This window comes from Periplaneta americana, chromosome 1 (assembly GCF_040183065.1).
Source record: "Periplaneta americana isolate PAMFEO1 chromosome 1, P.americana_PAMFEO1_priV1, whole genome shotgun sequence".
Lineage (NCBI taxonomy): Eukaryota > Metazoa > Arthropoda > Insecta > Blattodea > Blattidae > Periplaneta > Periplaneta americana.
In genome coordinates, this window is record NC_091117.1 from 229,263,944 (window position 1) to 229,285,506 (window position 21,563).

Genomic DNA, 21,563 nt, shown 5'->3' on the forward strand with positions numbered 1-21,563 from the left:
GTAAAGACATGGTAACATTGGTAAGTTTCGATGGAATTCTGTGACTTTGAAGAGTCTTCGTTAAGTGGCTGTGTCCAATGTAATATCTAAAAATATGACACACACGTTGTTCCTTTTACTTGAACATCATTCAGGACAGAAGAAAGAATAACAGTGTTCACTTGAGTTCCTGGTGATAATGTGAAACCTCAATGATGTTCATTCAGAGCAATATAACCTCGCAATTGGGAATCCGATATATTTTCTGTAACACGTCGCACAATAGAACAAATAGTGATCAGGCACAAATTTCTTATATGAGGATCACCTTGCTTATAATATATAAAAACAGTTTGTACGAGTTTCAAAGACTGTGGAACCTCACCCGTATTAAGCATCCTTGACGCTATGCTAGCAATGACTTCATATACGGTCTCATCCGTAAGTGCCCTGACCAACATATGATCAGGTCCAAGGGCTGTTTCAACTGCTATCTTTTGCACAGCTCTGCTCGCCTCATCTTTACTGATGTTGCATTCAAAGCCATCATCGATTACAATTTCATCAATATCTGTTACTCGCGAAGGATATTCGTCTCTTTCTAAATCATTTGGCTTAGAAAACAGCTGGGAGAAGTGATGATATAGGTCAGTTGAACTAACATTGTAACAGATATCCTTGGAATCCATGACCGTACATAAGGGTTTCCAACCTCTAATGTATAGTAAATGCTTCTTCATAACAATGGTAGTTGTTTGTAAGCCTCTTTACCTTTCCCCTCACTCCATGTAAGCATCCATATGCAGTTAACAATGTGCCTGGAGGTTATGGTTGCCAAATACTCGTATATAAAATTGACCTCCATCTGAGAGGAAATGAAATTGTTTAATATTTCTCTATTATTTTTAACTGAAGGTCTGTGATAATTTTTTTCAGTGAATTATATACTTATTAAAAAATAATACATCGATTTTAATGCAAGCACGATTAGATGGTAACTTACTGTTTAGTTTAGTTCAACTTTGTATTTCGTAACGGTATTTGTCTCGTCTCTACTCTGTCATAGACACAGAGCAATGACTATTTGTTTTACCTGGGAGATTACTCTTTCTCATGCTCCTAGTGGAGTGATAATAATCTGTCGCTGCTGTTCCTGACTCCTGTGGCCTCTGCTTTATCTGCTAGTCTGCTGACAGTATTAAGTTCATTTTGTTTCTATGTCTACTGTTTCGATTATGTACTTCTCAGTGTCTGTGTATATCCTACATACCAGCAGACCTCTTCCCTTTATGCACGGCCAGTCACATTTCTTATCAGTTGGTGGTAACGTGAGTTGTACTGCTGGTAATTAATAATACAGACAAAAATGAACATTGAAGAAAGTAGGTCTAGACTACAGAAAGGAAAGTTCATTTTAGTGAAGAATGCATGTGGAGAAAGTGATATTTGGAAGAAATTTCGAGAAAAATTTAAAAAATGTGATAGTGGTGAAAAAATGAGTGCTGTCCAGTGCATTAAGTGGCATGTTACCTTAGGGTGCTCTGCTTCAATTACTGGGGGTTCCCATTTAAGTAGGCATTCTTGTAAAATTGTGATGGAGTAAAGTATAATTTCGAATTTTTACGTTCTTCTCTCTCAAAGAGCAAAATATAGACTAAAGCATATGTGTCTCTTTGTTGCAAAATTACAATACCATTTGTATTGGCATTGCGATCTCTTCATGCACGGAGAATACCTGTTGCCAGCTGTCTTCTATATCCTTTTTGTATCACATAATGAACTGAATTTATGTTTTATTTAGTGTTGTATTTCTCATACCAGTCAATGTATTTACAATAATGTTCCTCCAATGGAAGGAATAATAACAGTTACCAAGCACGAGACAATTAATTTAACACTCCTTAATCTGGAGTTGAACATCAAGCTATTTTTAGTTTTTCATTTGTTTCTACTCGTAAAAACAAAATAATTCAACTTACAAGCTACAGTAGGTACCTGTGAACAAATGCATCCCAAGCTGCAACATTGAGATCAGGGAAGTTACTGTAGTTCAACTTGAGAGCTGTGCGAAGTGTGGCCAAGACTTTGAATCTCACAGGAGTTATGTGTTTCTTGCCCATGAGTCTAATAATTTCTGGCAAAGATGACAAGGCTTTCTTCTTCACAGAGTCAGAGACTTTTCTCGTAACCAGTTTACTGTCGAAGAATATTAGAATACCCAGAAATCTCGGTTTAAGGTAGTCTGCCTGAAAAGTTAATTATACAAGACTACAGTTAGACATAGTAACAGTCTCAGCATCTGCTTAAAACAATAACGTAGTCAAACTTGGAACAACGTAATTAAGTCAATACAGGATAAAACTTCAAAGACCAATTCTTCTTCTTGTATGCTGACCACAACTTACTGTTTAATGCATCACAAACAGTGACCTTGTTTGTCACTAGACAATGAAAAATTGGGAAACCAAAAATATAAGTGAGTAATGAAGAAATCAAATTGACATATCCTACCCCGGAATTGTTATAGACAAGAAATTAACGTTTAGACCTCAACTCTTGGAATTTTATTCTGGGTTTCGAACTTGAAAAACAAAACACATTAAAATGAGAACAGAAACAACTATGTCCGTGTAATTACAGCAAACCAGCCAAGAGATGGATGTGAATAAATGTATAGAAATTAGTAGTAATAGTAACAAATGAGGTTTATTTAAGACTACTCACTATTTCTTCTAAGCCCATGTGTTCGTGACTGAGCTTATAATCTGGGTCTTCTGTGGCCAAATCACGCAATGCAGTCAGAACTCTCTCTTTCTTGCATTCATAATGTAACAGGAGTTCATTATGGATGACCTGTTACAATGCAAATTAAAATTGGGTTCTTTTACATTTCATTCTTACTATATATCAAAAATGAGAAAATATTACGAGTATGAATTTATTTATTATGAAACCTTTCATATAATTTTAGTTTTCATATCAAGATAACAAATTTTAATTTTAAAGTACAGAATGCCAGAATTTTCTTAAAGGATAGTACCTAAACCAAGTAATTTCATTAACACTATTAATGAAAAATGTAGAAATAATCGTAAAAAATTAGTTCATAATTATTTAGAACAAATTATATTTCTCATATGATTGAACGGTTATACAGAGTGAGTCAGAACTTTCTCTGCACTAGTGGAATAAGTGGGAGCACGCTAGATATTATGAAATGACGAATCCTAAATATGGCAATAATATTGAAATTCCAAAACACTTTTGTATCCTACAGAAGATGTTAAAAATGTCATCCATTTTTCTTGAAGACATAACCCGCTTCACCTTATTTTCAAACACCTTGTTCAAAGTTTTCACTGAATAGAAAAAGTTTGCTATTGCATATTTTCATTCATCGATCATAGTAGGATTGGTCTGGTACACTTTAGATTTAGCTGCTCCACAGAAGAAATGATCAGGAGGCATTAATCTCAACTGGCACAATCCTTGTGAAATTATTATTCTGCCGAAAATCTCTTCTAACAATTGCATAGATGTATGAGCTGTGGCACCATCTTGTTCAAAGAAACAGCTGTTTAATTTAATTGGAAACAATATGTCAGAGCAATAAACTTGTCATTAAAAAAACTGGTCCTATAAAGCGTGCTCATGATATGGCACACCATACCCCAATTTTCTGGAAGTGGAATGGTGTTTCATGTATTGCATAATGGTTTCCGCAGAACCAGACCCGTATATTCTGGGAATTTACGTAACCTGAAAGGTGAAACCAAGCTTCGTCTGTACAGAATTTCCTGTCTAACACACACCATGACGACGAACAAATCTTCGTAACCAAACACAATAATATAGTCTTTTCTCACTATCTGGGGGTTTTAGTTCATGCACGACTGATACCTTGCACAGCCATAATCGTAGTTCATCCTTCAATACTCTATGTGCACTAGAATAAGATAAGTCAGTTTGCTGTGCCAATTTTCTAACCAGTTTGTTAGAGCTTTTTAGCATTCGATCAGAAATGTCTAACAGTCTTTCTTCTGCTAAACTGTGGGTCTCCCACACCGTGGAGCATCTTGCACGGAGCCTGTCTGGTGAAATTTATTTACCAGATCGCGCACTGTATCCCGGTGAGGTAAATTAGAGTTTGGGAAACATTACCTAAATTTCTCTTTCACTTATTAGTGTATTTGCCACCTTCTCGAAACACACATTCCACTAAAAAGCTCATTCTTCAAACGAAAATATTTCACGGAATGTATGCACTTGCTGGCTGCAGGGATATGTGTGGCCTATAATCTTGCCGAGGACGAGCCGGTATTGTCTGCGTAGCTACCCCCTAAGGCAAGGGAGAAAAACCAACCTACACCAGGATATAAATGTGTCTGTCACTGCAGAGAAAGTTCTGACTCTCCATTTATACATTTTTTGGGCAAGTATTGTTTCAATACAGTGCACACCCAATCTATATTGTAACTGGGATGGATGGCTACAGTACCTTTTTACCTCTCTATACAAACAAAATACCTATGAACTCACCTTAAATGAGCGCCTCTTTAAATCCTTTATTTTGATACCAGTGAAACGTTCCATGTACTCCAGGCAAGAGACAAGTATTTCTTCGGTTTCGTAGAGGTAAACATGAGGATATATATACTGCAAACAAAACAAATAGAACAGCCATTACAATGTTGTCAGTATCCAGAGCTCAAATGTGGTCGATTTGTTTTGCAGAACTAGCATAGACAAATAGCACTAAATCAGAGTAGATGTAACTGTGTAACAATGCCACCTGTTTGAATATGTCTTGGCAAGTTCTTGTACAGTTTCAAGTCAGTTTCTTTTCCGCTGTCTGTACAATTTTGGCTGTCGGAAGAGAATCAATTGCTGATCACTAAGTTTGTAATGAGAGTCGACTGAAGCAAGGGCAATGAATAAAAATATCACTTGCAATGGTTTTGATTGCAAATGGATTGCCTATTTTACAGATAAACAACAATGGCTGGGTATCAACTGAAATATTACTTTCTTCTGGAAATTCTTTAGTACAGCCAGCTGCTTTTGTACAGAAACAGTTCTACGTGTAATGAAGTTGTTGTGCATTTGATTACATTAAATTTAGACCCATGGAAACAGTAAATACGCAAATAGATTTACCAGAAATTAAAGAAACACGCTGAAGGTTGCAGAAAGTTAAATATTGTGAAGAATGGCGCCTTCTGGATTGCGTCGGGGACTGTGTGAGCGCGTCTAGCTACGGAGAGGCATGGGGAAACAGGAACTCGAACTTCGGTAGAAGCTGTAGCACGGTACTGAGTGAGGGGAGAAGGCTACAGTGACTGTGCGGAGCAAGGAAACGTCTAGAAGCGGGCAGTCCCCTGAAAGTTCTGGACCCAGCACAGCATCGAAAATTCTCGTATGTTTAGTGTATAAATAACGCCGTGAGTTGTCGACGTGCAGTCAGTCTTCGAGAGCAAGCGAGCGAAGGAAGTGAGTCCACAACTGTAACAGTGCACTTCGGAGGCCTGGGTTCGACATGCAGTGAACCGCAGTTCGGGAGACTTGGGTTCGACGTGCAGTGAACAGCAGTTGGGAGACCTGGGTTCGGCGTGCAGTGAACCGCAGTTGCGAGACCTGGGTTCGACGTGCAGTGAACCGCAGTTGCGAGACCTGGGTTCGACGTGCAGTGAACCGCAGTTGCGAGACCTGGGTTCGACGTGCAGTGAACCGCAGTTTGGAGACCTGGGTTCGACGTGCAGTGAACTTAAACGGTGAGCTAGAAGAACTAACCAAGACAAGCGAACTGTGAACTGAGAACTGACAGATTCATTCTGCACATAGTGCATTGTGGACATTACTTGTAATTAGAATTACATTGTTGTTCTACTCAATTCTACATGTCGTGTATTGTCAGTGTTGCTGTGTTGAGTGTGATACCCATTGTTGTCGGTTGTATATATAAAAAAAAGTCAGAATATATGTTCTTGATATTTTGGAATGTAATGTGTTGAGGGTCTTAAACTGAGAAAAAGCTACGAGATGCCTACAGAAGCTGCAATCCCACTATTTTTCGCTGTTTCCTCGAAATTTATGGACCAAAAGTACCAGAGAAGCTACAATTTCTTCAGCGCCATCATTTTTAATTTCTCTTTGTACACCATTCACAGTAGTTTGAGCAATTTCGTCTTCATCACTCGAAATAACATAGAGGATATTACTTTCATTTATTTCAAACCAAACTTATTATACCAATACCATCATTTCCCATAACCATGGTCCTGGAACACAACTATGGTCCATTCAAATTTTGTACTCCATAACATAATGCCTTGTTGATCTATATTTTTGCTGTACTGTAGTTTGAAGTCAAGTCACTGCAGCTATCTATGAACGATCTATGTTATTTCTACATTGTTCTTTGAATAGTTGTATCATGGACGATAGTTGTGTTCCAGGACCATAATTATGAGAAATGACGGTACCTATTATTCAATATTTCCTGAATCATCCACAACTGAATACATTTACAACATCTGTGTATTATCACTAAAGCCATGTTCAATGGGACCACACTTTATGCTAACATCTCTTTTTATCATTGCAGGTATTATAAGTAACATCCTTAGTTGTGCACTTCTCCCACAAGTACCAGACATCAGGCAGCCATCAAGAAGACTATGCATTAAAAGACAAGTGCGACTTTGTCTCTTATTTTTATCTTGAGCATCTCTTGATATTAGAATATAGAATAGACTAACCTGAAATGATTCCTCTATTAGAACTTTAGGTTCAATCATCATGAATTTTCCAATATCATCAAGCAATTTTACTGCTCCAGGTAATTTCAGCATAGCAGGTACAAGAAATGGTAACAAATGATGAGAATCCTTCTGGAGGAAATCTGAGCAACTAGAAAACCCCAGAGCTCGAACAACATGCTGCAAGGATGTTCCAAACTGTAAACCACCGAGGCTATGGTTCAGCAATGCAATATTTACCAACACCTGTTGAACAAAGGCACCATGAAAACATTCAGAAACACTCACACACGCAGTACATCATGCATAACATCACAGCCAACATTGCAAAGGTCTTCAATCATATGAGGTAGAATTCTTCAGTAATAAACAGACCAAGATTCTCTGTTTCCTTACTTTCTGCTGGGACAAAGGCATAGTAACTAATTTCTAAAAATAAGAATTTCCTGTATCTATCACATGATGCAAAACCAAAAAGTCTCGAATCTTGTTGAGCACTGTTCAGTCACACTCCATATATATTTACATGGAAAAAAGGACAAACATAATGTTACTTAATAAAGAACAGTTCATTGGGAGGCGGACAAGTATAATTTGAGAAGGTTGTTATATGTTCTGCAAAACTATAAATGTTTCCATTTTAAGTTCTTAGAAATTGGTCTAAAGTGTGTGGAAATCCAACATTATTTTATACAGCTTACAATTATTCATCATGTGTTGGATATATCTGAATGCCTACTAACATCACACAGTAGTATAAGATCTCTGATGGTATTTAGATATACATCCACCACAGATATTAAATTATATCAATTGTCACTACGAGTTTCTTTCCTGTTGTACACCATGCATAATGAAATGCTTAGTGCACAGGTTGTCAAAACAATCCTACAGATTCAGCTTAGCATAAGACATGGCAGAGACTGTTATGAAGACCAGATGACAGTATCCCATCCCTGTACAAGAATCAGAAACAACTGATTTGGTAAGAGAAATTTAAAATCATCATCATTAACAACAACAATTCACAGGTTAAGCCATTAAGACTCGTTCAGTTGAAGAGTTGTGCCCACTGCATTCTTGGCCAGCTAATACTTCGCTTACCCAATGGTTTATAATCTAATATTATTTTTGGTATGCGGTATTCAGTCCTCCTTCCAACACATTCCTTCCAGTTGTCCCTATGTAACTTTATTTTGTCTGTTAATTTTAAAATGTTACATTTATTCCTACATATATAACAAAATTTGTTAATTTTATTAAAGATGTAAGAAATATTACAGCCAAGATAGTTAATGGTCTCGCCTTCTGAAATAATTTAGCTTTTTCAGTATTAGTTCCTTGAAAAGTGAAAACTTTGGTTTTATCTCCTGATATATTCAGACTATACTATTTAATTATAGCATTTAAATTAAACAGAACCTTCTGTAAACTGTCTTCTGAGCTAGGTATTAGGACCTGATCATTTGCAAAGAGCAATGTGTCTAAAAATCTATTTTTAATTTTAGAATGTGAGTTTAATGTTGTCTGCCAGTTAGTTGTAGCATCGGTGAAAGGGGACACCGTTGTCTTACTCCTTTATTCATAATTGCCATTGCATTTTTCTTATTCCTTGATCCAGTTTCTACTACTACTTTATTATCTACATACTAACTTTTTATTGCAGTTACTCCTTTTTGTTTCATAATACTCCATAATTTGTTCTATTAATGTTGTCGAATGCTTTTTCAGTCTACAAATGTCATAAAAATTCGTATATTGTAATATCCATGTTTTTCAATTATTTCATTAATTGTAAATATAGTCTGAACAGGATCTACCTTTTCTGAATCTGTTTTGATCTTCTGAAATTATATTCTCCATTACATTAAATCGGGTTTTCAACATAGCTGCATAGTAGAGCCAGTACAATAAGGGGCTCCTCCCCTGTGCTGTTCCTAAAGTAGGCCTACATTTTCTTAGTGATGAAAATACCTTTCAGAAGTACGAGTAGTTACAGGGAGAGTTGACATTATTTTGAACAGGTTGTGTATTACTGTTATAATATTGCAGAGCTTCAACAGCATTTCGTTTTCTTTTTTTCTGGGGCTCTGAGAGGAGAGGTTTACCCCCAAACCCTCCTCGTTGTGCAAGTGCCACAAGTTAATTCATAAACATACTGTGGCATGTCCAGATTAATGCATATGCATTTCCCAAACTACATTCCTTAATTACTGTTCTAAACAATTACTATTATTATTATTATTATTATTATTATTATTATTATTACAGACATTATATTTATTTACCAGAGCTTCCTCAAATTAGAGGCTGCCATTAGACAAAGCATACAAAACAAAACAAAACAAGAACAAATAGATGAATAACAGAGTAAGAAAAATGGTAAATATGTACACAAACAAACAAACAAACAAACAAACAATGGCAGTTTACAGAATAAAAAAAAATTACAAACAAGTAAAGAAGCAATGAAAGCTAATAAGAAAAAGAAAAAAGATAATGGTGCGTCACTTTTTTCAGTACACTGAATTAGAGTCCATATAGGTGGTTCCGTAAGAATTTGACTGACTCTCTAATTACGAAGAGGGCTAGTCCATTTAAAAAAGATTTGTGCAGTCCTAGGGTCTTACAGAATTGAGAAGAGAAGTTAGGCTTCTATAGCTGGCTTATTAATGTTACAACACTAGTTTAAAGTAATATACCTTAAGTTAAAAAAAAAAAAAAAAAGTGACCGCTGTAGTTTGTACTTCCCCTTTACAACTTCTTAAATTTCTTCGGTTAATTCTGAAACATCCTGTATATCATTAAATATAGAATCAATTTTTACTAATGATATGTGGCTATATTTATATCAGGGTATGTATTAGTAGACACCCACAACAATTATTGTTAATGGACTTCTGAAGAACCTAGTCAGGTTCGTGAGAGCTGACATTCGTAACTGAGTCTAGTTTCAACAATTTATTGAATCTTGTTCACAAGCAGATCGACATCGTTTGGAATATTTGTTGTAATTTAAGGTGAGATTAAACATTGTGGCAGGCAAAAGACTAGCAACAGGCAGCAAGATAGATTGTGCACCCTGCACATTCATGGTAATACAGCAGATATGCATTCCAAGTGTGTTTTAAAACCTAAATTCATTCTGCATCTCAGTATTCAGTCTTCTTCCTTCAAGTTACGAGTAAGCAGAGGTATCCAGTTAAAAATAATACAGTAAGGAATGGTGTTATTTAACAGATTACAGACACAAAGAAAGCAATAACAGCCAATATCGAATTTCCAGAGGAAGCTTAAATCCTTTTTTAACTCGAAATTTTGACTGAAAATTCAGTAACTGAAATAAAACCTACCTCACACATTTCCTTTTTGAAACGTATGTAAATGTCATAAGGGCTAACATTATGAGCCTCTGCAATTTCACCAACACTCATCATGCCAACATGGAGTACTAGTGATGCTGGATGTGCGATGAGAAGTAAAAGATTTGTAAATGTTGGCATTAAAACACAATCCAGTGGAACCCTGCAAAAATCAACTTTGCTTGAACACACAACATGACAAAAATTAGCTTTCACATAGAGCGTAGTACGAAAACAAGCCCAACGACATAAAGTCTTCAAATGGGTATATAGGGCAACAAATAATTATGACATGTCAACAAACAAACCAATAAACTTGACGCTCATTACACAATAATAGCTCAAGGAAAGAAGACGAAAACATTTATATTGCTATCAGGGATTACTCTGAAATTCAGATGTAACAGAACTTCCATGACATGGGCGTGGCACAACAAAATCACTACGCAAGTTATGAGAAACGTAAAGTAAAACATTATGATTATGCATTCAACTCCACGAAATGAATAAGAAAACTCATCAACAGAGAAATCCTAAATACACGCCTATACACTACATTATTCGTTTAGAAGTTAGTCAGTGGCACTTGTGCTCCAAGTTGATTATCCAACTGTAAGGTGAATGTCAGGTAAACCTCGACTCATCTCATTCCTGTAACTGTGCAGTTGATACAGCATTATTAAATAGCAGATTGAACAAACAGAAAAGAGGAACACATCGTTATCATCATCACTACAAGGTTTAGGCTTGTTCCATCTTCAACATTTGAAACGGGAACACATAATTTTTTTAATTATTTCTTACACGAATCTATTGAAATAAGTACACAACGCACGTAATCAATACAGATACAATCACACACCTATAATAAATAAACAGATTATTCTCAATTATGAAATTTATGTATTAAGAGCTGGTGCCCTCTTTTATTTTCGACTGTGCAGTAACTTTCTAATTAAGAACAGCACAATAGCAGTACTATCTTAATACTAATGCAAAGTTAATGTAGTAATTATGTTTTCCTTACAGTTTTTAATTGCTTGTGTGTCAAATATAGCCTGCTGCACTTCAAAGCAAAGAACTTCCCTGAGAGGAATGTGATGCTGCAATAACTCTACTACCCACACTACACTACAGATGAAGAGTCCTTCTGATGTCTATTTAAAGCTATGCCTTCATGCTTCGCTATCATTCTCCGAATGGCATAGTTTTTGCAACATTTCACAGCATCGCTGTATCATTAACTCACAAATTACGTATGAAGTATTAACACTATGTAACACAGCACATATCAGAAGCAGCTGATAGAAAACGCTGACTTTGAACCCTCTAACCTTCGAAATGATTCTATAATAGATCAGCATATTCCTATCAATTACAATGCGGAGGTAATAATTACAGCAAATAATTTTAACCTGAATCGATTAGAAGTATGCCAAAATCAGGCCCTGCGACTAATAACTGGTGCAGCAAAATCAACTCCAATCACGGCAATGCAAGCCCTAACCCAGAACCCTCCAATATGTCTAACTCTAGAGGAGCAGGCACTAACACACCATGAAAAAATGATACGGTTAACAACAACGAAATGGGGAAAAAGACTGTTACAACCAACCAAGTTGAAAACAAACAAGTTTCCTGTCCAAATTCACGGAAATAAAAACAGAATTGAATCTGATGAAAGAGTGATGGAACGGAGAAAAATTCTCTCCGGCGCTGGGATTTGAACCCGGGTTTTCAGCTCTATGTGCTGATGCTTTATCCACTAAGCCACGCCGGATACAACCCCGACGCCGGTCAGAATCGTCTCAGATTAAGCTCCATCTCTTGGGTTCCCTCTAATCTGAGACGATTCTGACCGGCGTCGGGGTTGTATCCGGCGTGGCTTAGTGGATAAAGCATCAGCACGTAGAGCTGAAAACCCGGGTTCAAATCCCGGCGCCGGAGAGAATTTTTCTCCGTTCCATCACTCTTTCATCATATGATGACGCAGAATATCTGCATGGAAATATCATATGTACTTCGGTACATCAAAATATATAGAATTGAATCTTCCTAAATCTAAAGAAAACATTTTAAGCACAGAAAACTCTCTAACCTTCGAACTAATTAACATTCAACTAGATTTAAAAGAACCAGTTACAAAATCTGAAACTTCCAAACCTGTACTAAAAGCGCTGGCATTAGAAGCTGTGAACAATAGATACCCACCAGAAGAATGGTTACATATCTACACAGATGGGTCTGCTATCGATAACAACTCAGGATCAGGAATTATGTATGCATTATTCTAATTTTATCAACCAGCAGGACATCATACAACAAATTTTGATGTGGAAATAACGGCTATTCATATTTCACTCCAACACCTACCATACAGAATAGATAAATTTCAAAATGCTGTCATACTCTCTGATTCTAAAGCAGCATTATACACAATAAATTCATATAAAATGATATCAATCCAAATTAAAGAATGTCACAAAATGATTCAACAACTTCAAAAACTACAGAAAAGAATTCAATTGCAATGGATACCTGCAAATTGCGGAATTGCTGGAAATGAAACTGCTGATTTTCTTGCCAAAAAAGGCTCCAATTTAATTCTGAATACAAATAAAAGCCTACCTTTTCAATCCATGAAAAGACTAAAAACAATTAATATAAAATCAAGCAAAACCATGCACTATGTAACAAAGCCGAAAATAAAAAATGGAACATTTTAATAATAAAAAAAAAAAAATTCCAGAAATCCCACGTAAAACTGCAGTAGCAAAATTCAGACTGCTTACGGAACATGATTTGGCCAAACACTTGCATAAAATAGGAATTTACACGAATCCTAATTGTCCTCTATGCCACAAAGAAGAAATGACTGCAGATCATCTACAAACCTGTGAAGTTCTAGCTGTTGGATCCACCACAGAGAAATAATGGAGAGCAAGAGTGCTAATGGCTTCGTTGCCAAAGGCCAGCATTGGATAACAACAACATGTGTTAAAATGAACACAAAAACAATGGACCTATACAGCTTCGTGAACTATTTGATTTTGAATAATGGTGATACTGCAGCTAGCCTTGGTTCTTAACATAAGTAACACATTGTGTCATCACAGCATGCATGTGCTATAATAGAGCAAACCACGTTCAATATTTCAGCAGAGTAATATGTAAACCTGTACTGTAATGTTTGTAGACATTAAGTTTTTTCTTGGGTGATCTTTGGTTTTTATTTACTTAATAATAATAAAAAAAAGAAATAGTTAATCGGAAAAATGGATAACTGGGGGACAGGTTCTACTGTAGTTCTATTTTGGGCTGAATAATCATCTTACCTGCCAAGCGATCTCAGAGCAAGGATTATGGTGTGCTGCAGTTCTCTGTTTCTTTTCATCAGGCTCTCATAAACTACAGTTGTTATTTTCTCAACACAAAGCAACATCAGTGGGATCGAGTGGGACAGCTGTAGTTTGTCTTTTTGGCTCAGAGGAATGTGCTCCTCCAACAGAGTTTCAGATTCCGACTGTTTTTCTTCTACCCATTTTGGATTGAATACAAGGTACTTGGCACAAGAGGCGAAATGAAGCCTTACAGACGAATCGTCATCACTGAAGAGTTGAATCCAACGTGGTGGCATATCAGATTGATGAAATGATGGCAGATGTGTAGACAGCTGCCGTAATGCATTAATCATTAAAATACGTACTTCGGAATATTCAGAATTCACCAAGTCCAGACACTTCAAAATCCTTGCCTCAAATGTTTCCATGTAATCCAATTCCGATGCACAATACAGTTTCCTATCTGGATGACATTCCACACAAACCATCTTGTAAGTGATCTGGGATGCATCCATCTTCCTGCAAATTTTAAAATTACTTCTCAGAAATCAACTAATATGAAACACAAAATAATGTCCAACTAAAATCAATCTATCTCACCTCAGGTACAAACAACTGCCTGAGATAACACAACTAATATCGCCGACGACCGAGGCCAAAGCTTTCTGGAGATGAACATTTTTTTTGCTGATTTCCAAGCTACGCTGGAGAATCTCAACTGAAGTCTTATTGGGACTGAACATCTTAATGTGAAGGACGTACGGAAGACTGTGGACAACGGCAATAGCATACTCATGCCGTTTACATTTGATACAGAACTTCATTAATTCAAATCTCCATTCCCATACCTCAGTAAATGGAATATATAGAAGGTATTCCAAACACATCAATTTGATTCTGAGACCTGCAAACAAAATGAACAATTTAACAATCAACAACAATATACTCATACAGTAATATGTCAGATTCTTGTTTATCGACATTATTATCACTGATCTTGCTGTCAGCACATCACTGCTATTGTTGAACTACTATTATTGCAGCATCATAATCATACTTATGAGTCATTATTTGGTTGAAAATGACTTACCTCATCTCCAGCATGTCGAAATTTGCATTGATTACCAGGTCATTCCACATAAAACTTTCCAGTTTAAATTTAAATTATCTTACCACCTTTCACTCTGATTCACTGCAAACAGATTCACTCCAAGACAGTATCTTGAATTTTATACAAATACCCAATTTTATCGGGTTTTTAAAACTTATTACAATTTTCTTGTCAATTTAGGCATGCGAGCTTTTCCCTCTTTGGATCTGTACAATCAAAGAAAATAAAATAATACTGAACCATATAGTGAAACATGCAGGCTGAAAAACCTGATCTCTGTTTATTGCCTTCTATTAACTCAACAATGTCGACTTCCTCAATGAAATCTTCAGAAACAGGGTTTTCATCTTTGAAGACATCAATGCTGAAACATTTAAACATTCAAGTTTCTTCCCCATCCTTTACAAATGTTTTCGTTTGTCAGTTTCAAGATTTTATAAAAGTTCTCCTCGAACTAAGACAGACTTATTGCTTTTGCATCTATCGAATACAAATTTAATTCTTTTTAATATTGAAAATGTCTCTGAATACGTTTTTCAATCTGTCTTCTTCTAGATATGTTAATATTCATAACTTCCAAATTATTCTGGATTTTCAATGACGCTGATAATATTAGACTCTCTCTCTCCTTTTCTTTAGGTTTCCAAATATCCGGTAAGGAGCCAATAAATATCTCCTTACAGGGAACTCTGCTTCAATCTTTTCAAGTATATTGTTAACCATGACAGTATGTACATACATTCACACCAATATGCTCACAATAATAAATTTCGGGAAAAATTGACGTGTTGGTGAAATAAATGGAACCGAAATGTTCAGTCGAGTTTTTAAATTGGACAGTACAGCCAACCTGACTACCAATGATAGATTTACTCATTTACTCATATATATCAAACAAATAATTTTTCTCATACTATTCTTATGGAGTTGAATACAGCAGATTTTGCAAATGTAACTCACCATTGGTCTGTGAAATTAGCAGATTTTGTATCTGTACGAACAATGCATAATGAGTGAAGATTTTGCAATGATGCAGATATTCATATTTTAATTTTAAAAGGCTTTAACATATTTTGGAATATACATCCTGATTACACACTTTTAACACTTAAGATCTGTTACAAAAATAACTTTCCTGTGTTAATATGAAACCAAGTTGGTAATTTACTTTCTTCATGTTAGCCATCTTCTGAACTAGTGAGGTCCTTGCTTGCTTCGTGTTTCTTCTGAAGTTGTTTTAGTGGTGGGTGCGGTTATGTTCAGTAGTGTGATATTAGAAGGCAATGTTACAAAAAATCCAGGCATATCAATATCTCATTTTCGAAATATTATGCATACAGCATGTTTTGCATATGGACTACTCAATTCAAAACTGGATCAGGTGATATGCAATAACCCATTTTTTAATTTGTTTATTTTATTATGCTTTATCGACTGTGATGGTTATCTAGCATCTGAGTGAGATGGTGATAATGCAGTGAAATGAGTCCAAAACTTACCCAGCATTTCCAGGAAAAACCTCAACCAGGTAACTTGTTCCAACCAGGATTTGAACCCAAGCTCACTCGTTTCATGCTGTTACTCCACAGTGGACGTACATTACACAAAGATTTTACAGTACCAGTACTTTGGGAATATGACACATTGCTCTTTCCCTCTACTGTATGGTGATATAAGTAATTCTGAAAAATTCCAAGAATGCAGCAAGAGAAATGTTTTTTCATGAAAACCTCCCCATACACCAATTTTCTTCGTGAACAATTTTTTCTTGGACACACAATTTCACGAACTGAAATTCATCCCGGCCATGAAGCTAGTGGTGCAGTTTGATGTGCTCAGTTCTATTTGTTTACAGTCGAACCCCACTTTTATTAAATTCCCGCAATTAACTTTTCCCGTCACTTACAATTTTTTTTCTTGGTGCCGTCAATTTTTCCTATTATTATAATATATTTTTGCCCCTGTATTAACGTGATTTAAAATTTCCTGCAATTTACATTGTTTCTACTAAAGGGAGAAAAAAAGGATAGCGTTCATACAAAAAACTGAACATAAAATTGCGACTACCAACTTAAATTTTGCTATAAATAGAGTCAACTTATGTAGATTCAAGTACAAAAACTTTTGTGACGAGATTTTTTCATGAAAGGAAATGTGATCACAGGTGAGAAACAATTGTGGAGGACATTCTGCAGGATGACAGTGCTGGTACTAGTGGTGGTGGTGAGAGTAGTGGTACTAGTGGTGGTGATGACAGTGGTGGTACTAGTGGTGGTGATGACAGTGGTGGTGTTCACACAAGCGCAGATGTAACTGTTCTGTAGGTATTTTTCTGCTAGAGATCATTCAATTTTTGACAAACTATACAAACTAGGAAAGAAAATAAAAAACTTGAGACATAAGAGATGTAAACAGTAAAAAATATCAGATTTCTTTTGTAAAAACAACCAGTGTCGTGTTTCACTTTGAAATGTGTGTGTAGGCCTTATATTTTCAGATTTTAAAGCCATTCAAATAATGTGCATGAAAATTTGCCTTTTCTAAATTAAATATTTAATAATATTGTAATATTTAATATAGTCCTGTGTTATAAAAGTTCCAAACACTGATTAAAAGTCATTCTATGTACTGAACACTGTATGTTTAATTTTCTTGTTATGAGTAAACTACTTCCCATAATTTACACTTTCCCTCAATTTACACATTTTTTCAGAGTCCTCTGAAAGATGTTCGACTATATATTAAAAATAAAACTTATAAACTCACCTGATACTTCAGGTAACTTGGGTGCAAGGCCAAGTATATCACGGTCCATATCACCAAGTGGACTGACATATTTGTGCCATGGCACTGATAATAGAGTAATGGCCGTTTTGATTTGTTCTCGGGGAGCATGAACTGACTCAGGCATGTGCAGCAGAATGCCGACTATCTCCACGCAAATAACAAACACTTCTTCAAAGTCTTCTATTCTTGTAAACGACACTGTCGACAGCACTTTTGTCAAACACTCCACCACGTCACCAATACTGCCATCAAAGAATACAAAGAGATAAGGTGATGCGGCAGGAGGACAGCGGCAATTGTTCTCCAACAAGACGACAGCCTCCATCGCACACCTTACTATGCTATGCACAGGCTGCAATATTCGTACCACTTCCAATGCTTCAGTCTTATCCTTCACACATTTTATAAGTGATTTCAATTGCTTTCGTAACTTATACCATGTATAGCTACCTTCAATACAGTAAATTTTAACTCCTACAGATTCAGAATAATTGGAATCATCCAGTTTCACATCGTCGTCGTCATCATCATCATCAGGACTAGTGCTGCTGCTACTGGAGCTGGTTGATGGGCCACCGCACTCTTCGATACGATCACTACCAGTACGTGTTGATGTGACAAGACTGTCACCAGCTTCTGTAGAATTCACTTTCCTACATTTTGTCCTCTTTTCCCTGGATTCTGGATTTGTGACTGGCCATGGAACCTCGACCAAATATCTGCCTTCGACTGATATCGCTTCTGTTGCCTCGTCCTCGTAGGCACTTTCCATTTGAATCTCATCACTTATACATTCTTCTTCTCTCTTTTCACCCTCATCAATATTTACTATAAGAATGTCTTCGTTCTCTTCATCAATATACTTATTTTCAGATATTTTATCTTCCACTAATTCTTCAGAACTAGAATCTCCATCAGTTCTTTCTTTAGTTTCATTTTCGCCCCTAGTATCTGCAAACTTGTCTCCTTTCGGTTCTTGTTCCTGTGCCTCTGTAGCCAAAGTCGATATGAATGATATCAAGTCTTCATACACACGCCACTGCAGTAGAGGAATGACATTCTGAAACCCACACAAGGAAAGCAGCGTGTAAATATAAGATATCCATGTTAGTGTAATTCAAGTACTCTGGGAAAACTATCCAGGGTTCACCAACATTTTGCAAACATGGAGTTTCATTGTGAACTACCAAAACACATCAAAATCAAACAGCTTAATCTAAATAATACTATTTCATAAACTGAGAACACATTTCACTGAACAAAAATCTAACGAAACTAACATTTCCAGGTTTGAATGTTTGTTTCTCCTTTATCTATAACATTGCAACATTGCATATTTGTTTATCTCTTAATTGGCTAGTGGTACTAACAAGTACCTTGTGTTCTCAGTTCAATTTGCTTAATCAAAGTATAATATGCATCATATTTTGAAGTGAGAAAAATTTTAACTTGTGCTGTTGGCAGTTCTTCAGACTTCCATACAGCGTTGTTGACATCAGTGAGTACAAATGGGAATGTATTATGTTTTTGTTTATGTTTATTTGACGTCTGTTCTGAACTGATTTTCTTGATAATATCATAGAGATAAGTTCTACTATAATTTTAAAGTAATCATAAAATGAACTGACACTATACACCTACGAATCATCGTAACCAAGGAGGATTCACAAGAGTGATTTTCATATACGAGGTTTGATTGGACAGTTTTAAGACTGAGCCGCCATTACTTATTGGTTTGGGGTTGTTTTTGTTGCGGGATAGAAAGACAAAGTTTGTTTTGTCCTTGAATGATTCCATGAAGGTCTTTGCTCTATCTTTGTTCAGTGGAGGGTGGCATCCTGTGAAAGGACGTCGTAAGTGCTGTTGGCGTATTTTACGTGTGCAACTGTGGATGGAAAATCAGAGCAATGTATTTGCATAAAATGTTATTTTAGAACTGGAAAATTGGCATCAGAGGCCTATGATCTTTTAAAAACAGCTTTTGGGAATAAATATATTAGCAGGTCCAATATTTTTGTTTGGTGTAGCAAGTTTAGAAATGGCCAAGAATCAGTTGAAGATGACCCTCGATCTGGACACCCCTCCACTTCAAAAACGGACAACAACATTGTTAGAATTCGTGATGTAGTTCATTCTGACCACTGACTGACAATTAAAGAGATGGCTGCTGAGTTAACCATCACAAAGTTTCTGACCAAATTCCAAATTTTTGTGCTTCTCCAATCCCCATACTCTCCTGATACTTCTATCTTTTTCATCAACTAAAATTGCCCCTCATACGCAAGTGATTTGACATCATAGAAGAAATTCAAGCAAATTTGGAGAAAATTCTTAACACCCTAATGAAGGACTTTCGGTATGCTTCCAAAAGTGGAAACAATGTTGGAATTGGTGTATGTAGTCATAAGGGGATACATCGCAATAGCGTGCATTTATTGTCATTTTCAAATTACAAGCCTAGTCTTAAACCCAGAGGCGATTCTAGCCTAGGGCCAGAAGGGCCCGGGTCCCTCCAGTTTTAATGAAATAATTATTTTGAAATTTCGTAATTATTGCTGAATAAATTGTTCATTTACTTGATTTAAAGCAAACTAAAGAATTTAATGAACTTAATTGCACATTAATTTTAAAGCTTTATTTATTCTATATATCGTTATCTTAACTCCAAAACCTCATCACTCGATCATATGTTGATTTTCACTTTTTGCGCGTTTTGAAAGTGAGAAAGAAATTAAGTGGTTTCGAAGTAGCCCAATATTGTCGTTAGTATTTTAAATTAAGCTTCACTGCTTTGACAGTAGATGGATCTGTGGATATACTTTCAAAAACGCGCAACAAATGAAAATCGACATCCGAGTGAGTTACGAGGTTTTGGAATTAAGTTAACGATATGCTATTTTTAAGATACAGTTTATTTATCCTGTTTAAAAAATATAACAAATGAAATAAATTTAAAACATAATATTTTAACATGCATAGTATATCCAGTACATGCACACCACAATCAACATTTTCAGATAGTTCTATTCAACCAACAATGGTGTCTGCATTCACAATAATAGTAGTGTTCTTATATTAGTTGCGTTTTGTCTAAACAATGTAATATTTTGAATATTTTCTTCCCCATGATAAGCGTAAGTGCAATGAAAGTGTATGTGAACCCAGTGAACTGAAAAAAAATGTCTTAAACTCTCCCCCCCCCCAACTTTGTGACTTAAATCCAAGTTCAAATGTTTCTAATGTTAATTAGCCTGTGAAGTTCTACCTGATGGATCCACCACAGAGAAATATTGGAGAGCAAGAACGCTAATGGCTTCGTTGCCAAAGCCCAGCATTAGATAACAACAACATGTTTCTAATGTATACAAACCTCCATGTGATATAAATGCATCGATATCTCCCCAACTCCGTAATGTAAAGGTGAGTGCAAATGTTTCTAATATAGATGAACCATTTGATATCAGTGCATCGATCCAAGATGGTCCATACAAATCACGTAAGTCAGTTTACAAACAAACGTTATTGTATAATAAGAACAGAAGTTTGAACAGTAAACGATTTGATAGGTATAAATTCATTGAATACTCTGAGCAGAAATATGCAGTTTTCTGTTTTCCTTGCTGCCATTTCGCTCAATCTGATTCAAGCAATGTTGAACATGTATTCACTAAATCTGAATTTTGCAATTGGAAAAAATAGGAGAAAAACTTGCAAAGCATGTTGATAGTGAATGTCATAAATCTTCAATAGTAAAATGGAATAGTTTTCTGGAAAGTGAATGTAGCGGCACAGTGATTTCAAAACTAAGCGAGAAACACAAAGATGACATATTGTGTAACCGTTTAGCTGTAGCAACTATGGCCCGGGCCGCGTTACTTTGTGCTCAGCAGGCTTAGAGGTCACTGCGAAATTGTTTCAGATGACGATAATAATAGATAGTAAGAAAGCGAATTTCGCTGAAATTTTACAACTTAATAACCCTCACAACTTAGCTGTTCTAGAATTTCGTGCTACTTATCTGGGGTCTTTTGACCCCAAGAATATTTGTTGTTAATTATTAGAGATGGTAGATTTTCGTAGTCGCGATAAATGCGAAAAGTTTCCAAACGCTATGTAATCACGTAATTGTGCCTTAGAGAGGGAACTTCAAATCTTACGGTGGTTTTTATAATGCGCGATAAAATGTGAAATTGAGTAAAAATTGCGAAATATAGGAGTTTCTGCG

General features: G+C 36.0%; 1 protein-coding gene across 7 annotated transcripts in view; it reads right to left on the bottom strand.

Annotated features, from left to right (window-relative positions):
- mei-41 (meiotic 41) overlaps window positions 1–21,563 on the bottom strand; it is a 130,411-nt gene that overhangs the window by 80,430 nt on the left and 28,418 nt on the right. For all 7 annotated transcript variants that reach the window (XR_011334767.1, XM_069838864.1, XM_069838871.1 and 4 more), the window contains 8 exons: window positions 17,318–18,398; window positions 14,041–14,344; window positions 13,435–13,959; window positions 10,091–10,262; window positions 6,738–6,983; window positions 4,519–4,635; window positions 2,704–2,832; window positions 1,975–2,225 (listed from right to left, as the gene is read on the bottom strand). Coding sequence is in view for 6 of the 7 variants with exons in the window: in XM_069838864.1 (XP_069694965.1) it covers window positions 1,975–2,225; window positions 2,704–2,832; window positions 4,519–4,635; window positions 6,738–6,983; window positions 10,091–10,262; window positions 13,435–13,959; window positions 14,041–14,344; window positions 17,318–18,398 (2,825 nt within the window). In the remaining variant the exon portion in view is untranslated. The remainder of the gene's footprint in view (window positions 1–1,974; window positions 2,226–2,703; window positions 2,833–4,518; window positions 4,636–6,737; window positions 6,984–10,090; window positions 10,263–13,434; window positions 13,960–14,040; window positions 14,345–17,317; window positions 18,399–21,563) is intronic.